The sequence below is a fragment of the Cydia splendana genome, chromosome 8 (assembly GCF_910591565.1).
Source record: "Cydia splendana chromosome 8, ilCydSple1.2, whole genome shotgun sequence".
Taxonomy (NCBI): Eukaryota; Metazoa; Arthropoda; class Insecta; order Lepidoptera; family Tortricidae; genus Cydia; species Cydia splendana.
In genome coordinates, this window is record NC_085967.1 from 973,780 (window position 1) to 989,010 (window position 15,231).

Consider the following 15,231-nt stretch of genomic DNA (forward strand, 5'->3'; position numbering starts at 1 on the left):
CCGAAGAGCTGGCGGCTACCTCGCACAACGTATCAGCATTGCGATACAGCGAGGAAATGCCGCCAGCATCCTTGGTACAATGCCTCAAGGGCCTATTTTAGATTTAACCTAGTTATTAATTTAGTTTAGTAGTACCACTGTATATATATTGATAGTTTATCGATATGACTTTATCGACATGGCTACAGCAAGGTGGTGTTAAATTGTTAATCGTACACTAAACAAAAGTGGTAACAGTGACAGCTCGCTTTGACGTCATCTCTTAATTAACCGAAGCGAAGCGAAGGTCTACGTTTTACTCGGTGTTGTACTCGGGCGTTTTGCTTTCGTATGTCCGGATGTTCTCTTCTACAGGTTGCAATTCTTAACCGATTCTCGTGAAATTTTGTAACCGAATTCTATGATTTGATAAAAAAATTTTGTCGAGCCGGTTTTTGAAATTTTTTTAAAATGGAAAAGTTGTGATAGCTCGCGCTTAAACAAATAGTCGTATCGGTATCATAAGAGTGTATTCTTTTTGAGACATGTTTACAGATTAAATGGCCAAAAATTCAGAAAAATTATTTCGCTGGTTTTGGAGGTATTAAGATATTTTAGTTTGTATGTCCGGATGTTCTCCTCTACAGGTCGCAATTATTAACCGATTCTCGTGAAATTTTATAACCGAATTATATGATTCGATATTTTCTTTTTGTCGAGCCGGTTTTTGCACAGAAGGTCTGGGTTCGATCCCCAGTAATTATATGCTGGGATATAACATTTTGTATTTTTTTTACACTTTTCGTATTGTTTTTTTTTTATTTACTATATTGTCATCGTGCCCAATAAGATATGGTCGCGAGGTCTACAGCTCACAGAGCCACTAGTATTATAAATCTATGTTTAAGTATCACGTCCCGTATTTTTACTGGTCCCATTTTTGTCCCGTATTATGTCGACCGGTCCCATAGAGGCGCAATATGGCCCTCAGGTAAAAAAGTTTGGAGACCCCTGCTCTAGAATACCACTGTCCCTTATCAGTAGGGCTACCGCCAATACCGAAAATCGTCAATTGCGGGCATTTTTCTCTGTCACTCTAATTACGCCTTCATTGGAGTAAAAGAGTAAGATCCCCGCAATTTGCGAATTTCGGTTTTCGCGGTAGCCCCTCAGTTCCGACTAATTATGGCAACCCTACCTATACCTCATACTACACTTCAAACAAACGTATATTGGAACAGAAATTACATGTGATTTTAACCGATAGATCATTGATTAATTATATTTAATATATTTTGAATAGCGCATAAACGTCAGACTCAAAAAAGGGTAATTTAGTGTGATAAGATACTTTTTTAAGTTCCGATACCAATTAATCATCAGTTTGCTTCTAAACGCATTTTGCAATGATCGGATTGTGTATATCTGTCACATGGCTATCAATGTCATAGTAATCATTCATTCATTTCATTTCATTCACATATCATTGTTTCTGTTGTGTAGGTGCGTACCGCTGATTTGTGCATATTTTCATAATATTACGTGTTTGATTCATGTTGTTATCCTATTTATTCTAACCATTTAAGGTCAGCAGTTGCGAGAACATTATGTCCAACATATCCAAGAGGAGGCGAGAAGGATCGCGGTCCAAGATCAAGGTGAGACAATGAGGTCACATCGTGGCCAATTCATGCTCCTTATATGCACTTATCAAAATCGCACAGGCAACGTGTTTTCTATTACTGTCCTCTCTTTCACTAACGTAGTAAACAACATAATATAATTGTGTTCACTACAAACAGGTCAGGTCTGTTTACAAAAGCAGTAATGGTGCGTCTACGTGGGACTTTAAAATAATTGAAACGTGTTAAATTGATTTCATTATCGCCGCCGGTAAACGAGTCGTAACTTCCTTGAAGCGTGACGCGTTAACTGCAAAGTTGCTAATTAATTGATAAATACAATTGCATGACTTTTTTCTCCATTTCTAAACATTTATTGACATAATCTTGTGTGTAATAACAAGTTGCTCTATACAGAGTATGGGAGACCACAAAGAGTTTCTGAACCGCATCACAAAAACTCTCTACTACGGTGAACTGCCCTCGCATCCCTGTCTGAGTCTCCCCGTCACTGGTATGTTGGTGAAAGCTTTTTTATTATGAAGATAATAACTAAATGACTATTAGTAGATCTTATTCAGTTGCAATAAGGTTGTGTTTATGATTTTACAATACAATACTCTTTATTGCACATTGCACACACATTATTTACAATATATGTAAAGAAACATAAACAACAATGCAATTGTGTCAATTTTAAGTATAAATATTACTTTCTTCGGCCATGTTTCTCGTCGTGGTAATGACTCCATAGAGCGTCTCGTAGTGCAGGGAAAGGTCGAAGGCACCAGGCCACGTGGTAGATCACCAATGAGATGGACAGACCAGATCAAGGCCGCAACTAAGTGCTCGGTTTACGAATGTACCCGGAAAGCTGCAGTCCGCGACGAATGGCGCCATATTAGCAAGATCATCACTCATCGAGATTCACAATGATGACCACGACCACTCTGGCAAGAGTGTACCGACTAAGAAGAAGAATTACAATGTTGCCCAACTTACAAATGTATATGAAGTTTCAGCCCAATCAAATAAGGATTGTGTTGTGGGTACTAGATGACAATATATATTGAAATTGAAAGTCTTTATTTCAGGTCTGTCGGCCCATATTCTGTTAGTTTACATTACACTGTGCTTAAAATAAGTTAGTTGAGTACCTACATAAATTGTAAAAAAAAAAAATCAATATAAATACTTATACATATACATAGAAAACATCCATAACTCAGGAACAAATATTTGTGATGAATACACAAATAAATGCCCTTACCAGGATTCAAACCCAGGACCTCCTGCTTCAGAGTCACTACCGAGTAGGCTAGGAGGCCTTTAAAGGGATATGAAGGAAAATTTAGTTCTCCTATTATTTGTTTATAAAACATTATTTTATTTTAATTATCATCACAAAAACAGGATACATAATTGACTTTGGCTAACGTGGAACTCGAACCCACATCTCACAGTAAATTTTTTCAGTGTGATTGACATTGGCATATACAAATTGTAGGATACATAATTGTTTTATTCTTCTTATTTTTATTATTTATTTATTTATTTATTCAGAACACATACAGTCATACAAGATACATATGTCAGAGGTGCGTAATACGCACATAAATCTTAACACTGAAAAGACCTGGAGGTTCATAAAATATATATGTAACTGAAAATACCTACCATGCATGCCGGCTCCTACTGGAGTAGTAGTATCATGCTGAGTTTTAATTTTTAACAAGCAGAAACGTCTGCGAACGATGCTATTAAGCTTAGAATAAATTTATCATGCTGAGTGTTCACCTTTTTCAGTGTAGTTACAGTGTACAAGTTATAAGTCATTTTTTTTTCCTTCTGTGTATGTATTGTATAACTGTGTACTTATCTGAAATAAATGGTATTCTATTCTATTCTATTCTAAAATTGGTATACAATAGGTACAAGCATAAGCCTAAGGTAGGATACATACAACAAGAAGCAAGAATAACTCATTACTTACAGTAAAAAGTCGGAATAATAATAATAATTACAGCGAGGGTCAAGAAAGAAATATAGAATTCTAAAATTGCGTAGTACAGAAAAATAGATGAAAACATATTGAGGAACATTAGCTATCAAATTAAAATCTCAGAGAGTAGGTAGTTACAGCTATAATATTTTTCCCTTTAACATGATTTTAAGTGTATTAAGTGATTTGTGAAAGGGATCAATCCTGCTTAGATGTCTATTACAATAGTTGGGCACTCGTCTGAAAAACGTCTGCTGCGCATATTTCTTGCGAGCAAAACTAACATGAAAAAGGGGCCTAGAACGTAAGGGGCGGTGCGGAACGCTAAAAAGCTTTTTGTAGAAGATTAGGATTGTTATTCTTCTAACAATAATAATGCAATGAATATACTGATGGTCATTATTGCAGGTGTCACTGACCTTATTTCTTTGTATTAAGGTTTACATATATGGTCAGTTCACTGTGTCAAGAATGTATAATTTCTTATCAATTGTTGTTACAATTGTGGTGCCGTGACCAGGATTATGAGGAATTGATAACAATCAATTTATAACACAAATTTTACATTTTTTTATCTGTGTTTCAGAGGTATCCTGCGCGTTGTGGTCCGCCGCACAGCAGGGTCGGTCGCTGAGACGTTTACACGGCGACGCGGCCGCGCGACTTGCGTACGACGCGCGCGTCTCTCCGTGCGCGCTCGTGCTGGCCCTGTTATACTTGGAGAGGCTACGACATCGCAACCCTGCGTATGTCGCCGCCGCCGCGCCCGCAGACCTCTTCCTCGTGTCGCTGGTGAGTGTCCTGTGTGTCGCTTGTACGTGTAGTCTAGGACACACGTATCCGTGTACACTTTTGCTGGCTTTTTTTACTTGGAAAGGTTAGCATCAATTAGTTAATTTATGTTTTATGCCTTTCTTATTAACATAAGTCAAAATTACAGATTAAGACCAATAATTAATAGAATAATAGGTAATTGAGGCTTGTACCGCGTTTATGAATAACGCCATAAATCCGTTTCCAAGATTGACAGTAACATTCTTTACATTCGTTAGTGCACATACAAAACAAACAACCATTCAACACATGTTCTACAATCTAAACAACTTTGAAAATATTCTAAACACATTCCATTGAGGCCAAATATACATATGCAAGTTATGCATTAAAACAGCTCTTTCGAATTTCTCTATAGAGTTTAATTAAGTAAATAGAAATATTATTTATTCCACCAAAAAGTTTAATAATGAGGATGATTTGGATATTTTAGATTAATCGAATTTAACTAAAACTATCGTGAGACATACTAACATTAAGCTAATTTTACGGTTTTTAGTCACTCGCGCGACATGTTTCGGAGACATGTGACACGTGATTTTAGCCGTAAAATTAGCTTAATATTATTTAGAGTAGTTAGATAAAGAGGAGGAGGACAAAGGGATTAAGCAGAAAAACTATTTTTAGCTAGCAACAGGCAAGGAGGATGGGGAAGGCAGGAGTTTCAGAAGAAGAATCAGCTGTGCGGTCACTGGATTGACAATGATTATGTTGTGTTACAGATGGTTGGCAACAAGTTCCTTCAAGACGACGGCGAGGACGCAGAGACTTTAGTGGCGGAGTGGGCGGCCGCCGGCGGGCTCACACCCGCGGACCTTAAGCGGCTCGAGATAGATTTCCTAAATGCTATTGTAAGTACGATTATAAACTTTGTTCCAAAGGCAGGGGTGCGAAACTCCTGACTTCGGCCAAACTCGGCTCCGCTCGGCTCAGCATTGCTCCGAGCAATTATTAGGGTTGGCACCACTTGACTTCCTTTTGCGTGCACGACCACAGATAAGATAAGCACTTGAATTTTAACAACCCTAAATAGCCGAAAGGGATAGTGCCATATATTAGAAAGGGATAGCATGATTCGACCCTGAACCGCTGTCAAACTTCGGTTTTGTAGGAAGTTTCCTTTCTGTCATCATCATCATCTCAGCCATAAGACGTCCACTGCTGAACATAGGCCTCCCCCTTGGACCTCCATACGTGCCGGTTGGAAGCGACCCGCATCCAGCGTCTTCCGGCGACCTTAACAAGATCGTCTGTCCATCTTGTGGGTGGACGTCCTACGCTGCGCTTGCTAGTCCGTGGTCTCCACTCGAGCACTTTTCGACCCCATCGGCCATCTTCTCTGCGTGCAATGTGGCCTGCCCATTGCCACTTCAGCTTGCTAATCCGGTGGGCTATGTCGGTGACTTTACTCTCTCGGAGTTTCTCTACGGATCTCCTCATTTCTGATTCGATCACGTAGAGAAACTCCGAGCATAGCCCTCTCCATAGCTCGTTGAGCGACTTTGAGTTTTGAGATGAGGCCGATAGTGAAAGACCACGTTTCGGAGCCGTAAGTCATCACTGGTAACACACATTGATTAAAGACTTTCGTCTTGAGGCACTGAGGTATGTCGGACGAAAAGACATTACGTAGTTTCCCGAACGCTGCCCAACCGAGTTGGATTCGGCGGTTGACCTCTTTCTCGAAGTTGGACCTACCTAATTGGACTACTTGTCCTAGCTTTCTGTACGAAAGTACTATTATTTATTCTGTGCCAAAGGTAAGGTCCAGTGATGGTCAGTTATTTCAGTTAAGTATTAATTAATTAATTACCAGCATTAATGTTCGTTTTTTTAGCATTAGAAAGAACTTGAAAGAAGTTAAGCGATTTTGACAGGTCTTTTATTTGAAAAACGTTTTTTAAAAATCAATAACTATTACTAATGAAAGCAGAAGAATATAAATGATCATATTACATTCATAATTGTTACATACTTGCCGTAACTTATTTTTAAAATGTGTTTTTCAATTAAAAGACACATCAAAATTGTTTACCTTATTTCTAATGCTAAAAAAAACGAACTATAGTACCATCACGCTCCGCGATTGTTACGCCATTTAGGGTCCTAGTAAAATTGGTTGTCCCATACTTACGCTATGGAATGTCCAATTTAGCTAGAACCCTAAATGGCGTAAGAGTGTTTTCACATTGTCCGATCCGATATCCGATGTAGGATCCTACATCCGCGTAGTCAAGCCGCGCGGGGGAGCGCCCGGACGCCGTCTTTAGCGGTCACGCACACTACAACAAGCATTATGCCTACACATACGCACACAAACAAATATTATCAATCCGACAGCTGATGGGGGGCTCCGACATGGCTGAATTTATCGGAAGCGCCTTTCCGATATCGGATGTTGGAAGGCGCCTATGACAAAAACAGCTGCAAGAAAGTGCCATTCATTAAGAGCGCTATTACATTTCGGCGTTGAGCGAGTTTAGGTATTTTACGCGCTGCGGCAGGCCGTGCGAGCTCAGTACGCCGATCCCTTCTACCACACTCGCACTACAATGATGGATTAAACATTCTTGATCCTTCGCGAAGCATATTGAAATCAACCATAACAACACTAACTGTACTTAACTTTTAAAGTTCTAAAACTGTTATTTGGTAAGTACGAAAATACTAAATGCAGTGCAAATGTACATAGGGGCTGTTCATAAATTACGTCATCTATTTTTGACGATTTTTGACCCCCCCCCCCCCCCCCCCTCAAATCATCCAAAAATCAAGCTTCGGATGAATCTGTTTCCTCCTACGTCATGTTACCATCATCCGATGTCCAGACCCCCCCCCCCCCCCGCCCCCCACTCCTTCCATTTGAAACGACGTAATTTATGAATAGCCCCATACTTGTACTTATGAAGGTATATTACTCGAAAGAAATTATAGGTACCTACTCGCTTATTTACATGTTTCGTCATTGCATTTGGTACCTATAGGTTGTAAAGTTTGTATCAACGAGGGTTTAAAAACGAACTGGTACTGAGGATCTGATGATGATTAAGGTGGTCATGGATACCAATCAACCATGTAGTAACATGATTAGGCTCGTTTGATTCGTCTCAACAAGATCTTTGACACTGAAGATACACAGGGTCTGATGATGGAGCTGGAAGGTGGCCACGGGTACCAGTCTATCATGTAACTAAACAACTTCGTGTTTGGGCTCGTTTGATTCGTCTCAACAAGATCTTTGACACAAGACAGTACTCAGGGTCTGATGATGGAGCTGGAAGGTACCATTACCAATCAACCATGCAACTAAACCACATCGTGTTTAGGATCGTTTGATTCGTCTCAACAAGATCTTTGACACTAGGTGATACTCAGAGTCTGATGATGGAGCTGGAAGGTGGTCACCGGTACCAATCAACCATGCAACTAAACCATTTCGTGTTTAGGCTCGTTTTATTCGTTTCAACAAGATCTTTGACACAAGATAGTACTCAGGGTCTGATGTTGGAGCCGGAAGGTGGTCACCGGTACCAATCAACCATGCAACTAAACCATTTCGTGTTTAGGCACGTTTTATTCATCTCAACAAGATCTTTGACACAAGGTAGTACTCAGGGTCTGATGATGGAGCGCGAAGGTGGCGACGGGTACCTGTCTATCATCATCAGCTCCATCATCAGACCCTGAGTAGTATCTTGTGTCAAACATCTTATTGCGACGAATCAAACGAGCCCAAACACGAAGTGGTTCAGTTACATGGTAGACTGGTACCCGTGGCCACAGTCCAGCTCCATCATCAGACCCTGAGTACTAACTTGTGTCAAAGATCTTATTGCGACGAATCGAACGAAGCCAAACACGAAGTGGTTTAGTTGCATGGTTGATTGGTACCGGTGACCACCTTCCGGATCCATCATCAGACCCTCAGTACTACCTTGTGTCAAAGATCTTGTTGCAACAAATCAAATGAGCCCAAACACGAAGTGGTTCAGTTACATGGTAGACTGGTACCCGTGGCCACCTTCCAGCTCCATCATCAGACCCTGAGTACTAACTTGTGTCAAAGATCTTGTTGCGACGAATCGAACGAAGCCAAACACGAAGTGGTTTAGTTGCATGGTTGATTGGTACCGGTCACCACCTTCCGGATCCATCATCAGACCCTCAGTACTACCTTGTGTCAAAGATCTTTTTGCGACAAATCAAACGAGCCCAAACACGAAGTGGTTCAGTTACATGGTAGACTGGTACCCGTGGCCACCTTCCAGCTCCATCATCAGATCCTGAGTACTATCTTGTGTCCAAGGTCTTGTTGAGACGAATCAAACGAGCCTAAACACGAAGTGGTTTAGTTGCATGGTTGATTGATACCGGTGACCACCTTCCGGCTCCAACATCAGACCCTGAGTACTATCTTGTGTCAAAGATCTTATAGAAACGAATAAAACGAGCCTAAACACGAAGTGGTTTAGTGGCATGGTTGATTGGTACCGGTGACCACCTGCCGGCTCCATCATCAGACCCTGAGTACTATCTTGTGTCAAAGATCTTGTTGAGACGAATCAAACGAGCCTAAACACGAAGTGGTTTAGTTGCATGGTTGATTGGTACCGGTGACCACCTTCCGGCTCCATCATCAGACCCTGAGTATTATCTTGTGCCAAAGATCTTGTTGAGACGAATCAAACGAGCCCAAACACGAAGTGGTTTAGTTGCATGGTTGATTGGTACCGGTGACCACCTTCCGGCTCCATCATCAGACCCTGAGTACTATCTTAAGTCAAAGATCTTGTTGAGACGAATAAAACGAGCCTAAACACGAAGTGGTTTAGTTGCATTGTTGATTGGTACTGGTGACCACCTTCCGGCTCCATCATCAGACCCTGAGTACTATCTTGAGTCAAATAAATACATATAGAATGTCAGGTCGTTTCAAATATTTTTAATCCTGTCCGGTAGTTTATTAAACTGTACCATTATAAATTATAATACTATAAAAACGGTGCTAGGATCAAAGTCTCTCGTTGCGGTTTACACGCACACAGTATAGCGTTTTACACGGCGCCCGCCGCACACAATGATAAAAAACCTCGTCGTCGCCGTTGAAAATGTGCGGAGCCGACCGACACACGTCCTGCCTCTACAAGCTCTGCCGCGGCACTGAGCTGGCGCAGCGCGCGTCATCGTTAATATAGAGTAGTTTTCAAAAAATTGCCAAAAAATTATAGTAGAATTTCATAAACACTAATGTATACCAACAGTATAAGCAAACGTTGCAGATTGCTTGAGTATGAAAATGACTTCGATATTAAGTAGATTTTCGTAGGAATTGACACTTGTTTCGGAGAGAAAATCGAGTTCGTTTTACTTTGATTTTCTCTTTCTCAAAGGTATGTAGGAAAAATATAGTTTGATATGCCTAAAGTACAGGGTATTAGTAATACAAAATAGCCAGGTTTAGCAGAGTAAAATTCTCAACATTTCCAAATAAGAGCTCGCCATTCAGTGCTTCACGGGGTTTTTCGGAAACGACCATCAGAAAAAAAATCATTACTAATTTAATAAGTCCTTTTTCTAATATTTACAACGATATTTATAAAGATAAGAAGACGCTTTTACTGGAACAAGTACTCATTGTTTCTAATAATGAGCGCAAAGTCCTGAATTTCGTCGACTAGTATCATCAATTTTGCATTATTTCGACTTTTCTTGTAAGAGCGCTCTTAAGTCCGCCGTTTTTGCGATATTTATCGTATTTTGGTAATAATGATTTATTAAATGCATAAATAAATACAGAGAAACGCTTACCGTAAAACGGGGTGAGTATGTTTCGCGGGGAGAGGTGGGTTATGAATGGGGAGAGAAGGTTTGAGAGGGGGGTGAGAAGGGATTTTAAGGCTACTGGTACAAAAATAATGTATTCCAATTTAAAATGGAGCTATAGTAATACGCATAATAAAAAAAAATCGATCCAAAAATCTTCCAAAATCACCTTTGTATGAAAACCCCTCTCACCCCAAATACGAGGCACTACGGGGTAAGGTGGGTTTTCCTCTTTATCGTCAAAGTTATGAAATGGAACTACCCAAAATAAAATAAAAACTAAAATACAAACGTCCGGAACACTTATTATATACACCATTCAGTTATGTTATCGAGGTTTTAATTTCAGTTTTGACCCTACTCACCCCATTTTACGGTATATCGTACATTTTACTTCCTTCCGACATCCGATATCGGATCGGACAATGTGAAAACGCTCTAACAATCACGGAGCGTGACTGTAGCTGTACTAGAATAGTGGTAATTTTGATACTCAAAAATGCTTATATAAATAATCTGACTTGGGCTATGAACTGAGGCAAGTGAGTGAGCAGAGTACATAAAAATTATGAATCCATTGAGTCAATGTCTTAGGGAGCTGTCCGAAAAGCTATTATATATTTACTCGTTTGAAATGTAAAGTGTGGATAAGAGTCTACTTCTGCCTTAAGAAACTGTACACCCTGCGGATGGGCGGGGGACAAAACATTTGCCCGGGACCACAAAATTCGGTCATAGCTATACCCGCTTCTCGTTGATCGCCGCCTGTAGTAGGTACACCTGTCATTACCCTTCTGTTACTTTTCCTTGAGTTGGAAAAGGGCTACTATAATAATAGAATTGTATTTTCTTTTCAGGAATGGAACGTATACGTAAACAGCGAGAGCTTCGAATCGGGTCTATCCTGGCTTGAAAGTCAAGTGGCGTTAAAGCAAGCGAAAGAACGGGGGTTCTTCACGTATAGCGACTTAGCGGCCGCAGGAGGAGGTAAAGTTGAACATTTTTTTTTATAAAATAAAACATACATAAATATAATTTATTTAAAACACATGCCTCGTTTATACTACATTAATACATATACTAGAAGAAGCATAGAATGGCCACTCACTTCATACAAGTCTAAAAAGTATTGATCAAAACTTATATAGTTTAGAAAGATCGTGCGTTATCCATTGTGCGATTTTATATTCCGAGATGGCTGAAATAACAAAAAAAGTGTACGAATTAGAATTCAACATCTGTTTTCCTAATTCTAAAATACTAGTGGCGCTTTTTACATGTGCATGAACTATGTTTTCCTGTTTCAGATGCAGGTGCAGCGGTAGCGGGTGCCGCGGCGGCCGCCATGGCCCTGGCCTACGTCGCCGCCCTCAGCGCCCTAGTCACCTCCGCTCTCCTAGTCTCATATACCTTACCTCTCCTGCAGCTCACACACAGTACATTATTGTCCACCCCGCACACTCTAGAACCGTCTCTAAACGCGACCGTCGACTTTGCTGACCCGCCTCGCTGCTGCACCGACTGGCTCAACTATCATTCCACTATAAATGCCCCACCGGTTTATACCCCCAATTTACATGAACCGTGGTTTAAAATTGAGACTGATTTCACTTGGTACCGCAGCTCTTTAGTAGACCCGCTTCAAAAATGGCTGGAAAAGCTGGATGAATATGCTGATGAATATATTTTTAAATCTAGAAAGTGCTCGGGTTACCAGCCTGCGATGCAACCGCGGTGCGTGCGCCAATGGCTTAATCTTAGCAAGCTTGGGGGTCTTGTTGTCATATCAGACCGATAATATTTTAGTACTTAAAGCTCAGTTACAGAAAACAATATGAATACTGTCTCTTTCTGGTTTACCAAAATAAAGTGACAGTAGTAACCTTTTAAACGCCATAAGTCTGAAACAAAAATGTTATTTACACGCTAACATTACTGACGTAAACCTTAAATAAAGTCATGAAGGTCATATTTATAACGTACGTCATACCGCTCATTAAGCGTTCTGGCGTTTAAAAGGTTTAATTGTGTATTTCTGCGATTGAGCAAACTAATCGCTCACGCTTTTCTGTCCTTCGCATTATTTATAATAAGAAATCGCTCAATAGCTTTTCGTTGTTGAACAAAGCAATAATTGTTTTCGGTTTAATTTTAGTTTGTGTGTGTGAGCCTCCGTTTACGTTTGACGCGGCCCCATATTTAATACACTATTTAGGTCGTGTTCAGAAAGGATGCGATTAATGTTGATACCCATATCTCATACATAGCTAATGTATATGTCGTAGTCAGATCGTATAATCCGCCGTATTACATTACGGCTAGCCGTTATCAAAAACAGGGGCGTTTTGAAATGCGGCGGTTCGACGATTAGCCGGATTGTCATTGCGATACGTTCTTCAATAAGGCGGCCAACGTTTAGCCGCATCGTACTACTATTTTAGATTGTAGAGTGACCAGTTCTTTCGGTCGCCTACGTAACCGGAGTTTGACAATATTTGCAATTTAATTTATTTTTACCATGGTCCCACCGCACTACATGTGTTTCTTTTCCAAAACATTTCCTTCACAACTTAAATAGACGGAGCCCCGCAAGCGGGGCTCCTATTTCTGGGCGGTTTGCCCTTCGGGCATCTGAAGTTACCTAACGAACCTAACCTACTTACCTACCTACGCTTTTTTCCCCAAAGTGTAATGTTTTCACGGACGTCTCACTAAATCAATAGGTAGGTAGGTTAGGTTCGTTAGGTAGCTTCAGATGCCCGAAGGGCAAACCGCTAAGCTAACCGCTAGTTAAGTTGCGAAAGAAATGTTTTTTGAAAAAAAACAGTCCGACGAACTCCAGATTTGATGGACACCCCAGCGTTTGTCAGGCAGCGCCACGGGTGTTAAAAATGGGAACTAAAAACTGTCAAAGCGGCGGCTAATGACTCGCTGTATTACATTACGGCTAGCCGCGTTGAAGAACGTATGGCGCCGAATACATTCCGGCGGATTCTCATTCAGCCGCATTCAATCCGGCTAATCGTTAAACCGCCGCATTTCAAAACGCCCCTGTTTTTGAAAACGGCTAGCCGTAATGTAATACGGCGGATTATACGATCCGACTGCGACATATAGATTGATCGATTTACAAGTTTTGACGTTAGAAGTCTATGAAAATATTGGTACAAATCTCATGAGAACTCATATGAATCGAACTAGCTTATGACAGATACTGCGTACAGAACTCTCACTGTCTAACATACTAAAGTTTGACAACTACATTCGTGACCTTCATCACGAATTTAGTTGTCCCTTTGTAACGTATAGGCTGTACACCAGGCTGTCTAGGGTCGCCAAATGTGCAAGATTCGGCTCTTTGTGATCACATAAAATAAATACAAATATTTAAAGTTGCAAAGTAATCGCAATATTGTGTCCGTTTCATTAGTTACCAAATTGCATTAGATATTTTGTAAAAAGAGTTTTCGAGATTGCAGATAATCTTGTCAAATTGTAAATAAAACGTAATATTTTTGTATGTCGTTCTTGGTGGTGTAATTGCAAACTAAAAATAAACTACTTCTGCAATATGAGCTGAGTTTCCTTTATCATTTCCAAGCGAATGTGATGTGACAACTAAATATCGAATTTAAACTATCGTGAGACATACTAAGCTATCATTAACCCATTCAGGGCCAGCGACTCAGCGTATGGGTCATGCTCAAACAGTTCCGCAGGGCCAGTGACTCACATGTGAGTCTTGAATAAATTCTGATTTAAACTTAAACGAAACGTAATTTGATGTAATAACATAAGTATCATATAAGCTAACAACCATTTCTATAAGGTATATTAGGTTAAAAAATTATAAACACGTATTTTTTAATGAAAACGGGGTCTAGAATATTCAAGTTTGGTTTACTATCAGTGCAATATAGTAAATATACTGAAATTCTAGATACATATGCGATGCAAGCAAACAGAAAAATCCATATTTAAAAAATACAAAAAATATATATATTTCAGAAGTTATTGACATGGCTCAAGGTATGGGTCACCGTGGCCTGGCGCTACTTGTAAAAACTACTAATGTTTCCGTAGCAGGCTAAAATAAACTTTATTGGCTGGTTTTAAAGCTTATTTCATGTTGAAGCTGTTTGATATTGTACCATTTTACAACCGATTACTGTTTGGATGATGGTAAGCCACATTTTGTAGGAACCAAACCGTAGTATAATAATATTTTGTTTTGTATGAGGGGTAAGGCAACTAGGATTTTCTCCCACTGTACTTTTATGTCATTGACCGAAGCGAAGCGAAGGTCTACGTTTTGACTCGGGCATTTTGCTTTCGTATGTCCGGATGTTCTCCTCTACAGGTCGCAATTCTTAACCGATTCTCGTGAAATTTTGTGACCGAATTTTATGACTAAATAAAATTTTTTTGTCAATCCGGTTTTTGGAAATTTTTAAAAATGGCGGAGTCGTGATACCTGGCGCCTAAACAAATAGTCGTATCGATATCATAAGACTTTTTTCTTTTTGAGACATGTTTACAGAGTTAATAGCAAAAAATGCAGAAAAAAATTATCGCTGGTTTAGGCGGTATTTAGATATTTAATTTTAACTAATTTTAATTTGAGAAGGAGTAGCTAAATTTCGTCAACCCATCTAAGAACTATTTGGCTCAGTTTGTAAACGTTCGCTTTTTCTGTTTGCACAGAGGGTCTGGGTTCGATCCCCAGTAATTGTATGCTGGGATATTATAACTTTTTGTATTTTTTTACACATAAATTTCGTATTGTTTTTCTTTAATTTACTATACACCGTGTTTTTATTGAATTCCGTTAACTTCGGGGTATAGTTAAGTACGTTTATAAGACGACCGGTCTGGCCCAGTGGGTAGTGACCCTGCCTATGAAACGACGACCGGTCTGGCCCAGTGGGTAGTGACCCTGCCTATGAAGCTGATGGTCCCGGGTTCGAATCC

General features: G+C 39.9%; 1 protein-coding gene across 2 annotated transcripts; it reads left to right on the top strand.

Moving 5' to 3' along the window:
- Positions 1–1,378: 1,378 nt before the first annotated feature.
- Positions 1,379–13,832, top strand: LOC134792628 (protein CNPPD1). 2 transcript variants are annotated; one of them, XM_063763879.1, is made up of 8 exons: positions 1,379–1,482; positions 1,566–1,637; positions 2,019–2,115; positions 4,190–4,395; positions 5,160–5,288; positions 11,118–11,247; positions 11,568–12,538; positions 13,378–13,832. In XM_063763879.1, the coding sequence occupies exons 2-7, from the start codon at positions 1,587–1,589 to the stop codon at positions 12,056–12,058; spliced, it is 1,104 nt and encodes a 367-aa protein (XP_063619949.1). In that variant the 5' UTR covers positions 1,379–1,482; positions 1,566–1,586; the 3' UTR covers positions 12,059–12,538; positions 13,378–13,832. The 2 variants fall into 2 exon arrangements, with proteins under 2 accessions (XP_063619949.1, XP_063619948.1); XM_063763878.1 differs by lacking the exon at positions 1,379–1,482 and having other exon boundaries at positions 1,489–1,637.
- The last annotated feature ends 1,399 nt before the right edge of the window (positions 13,833–15,231 follow it).

What these genes read in the sequence shown, in the direction of transcription:
- LOC134792628 (XM_063763879.1), top strand. Translation starts at nt 1,587, where the DNA reads ATGTCCAACATATCCAAGAGGAGGCGAGAAGGATCGCGGTCCAAGATC. An exon ending in TCTGAGTCTCCCCGTCACTG is followed by an intron (nt 2,116 to 4,189) that starts GTATGTTGGTGA and finishes TCTGTGTTTCAG; the next exon opens with AGGTATCCTGCGCGTTGTGG. An exon ending in ACCTCTTCCTCGTGTCGCTG is followed by an intron (nt 4,396 to 5,159) that starts GTGAGTGTCCTG and finishes GTTGTGTTACAG; the next exon opens with ATGGTTGGCAACAAGTTCCT.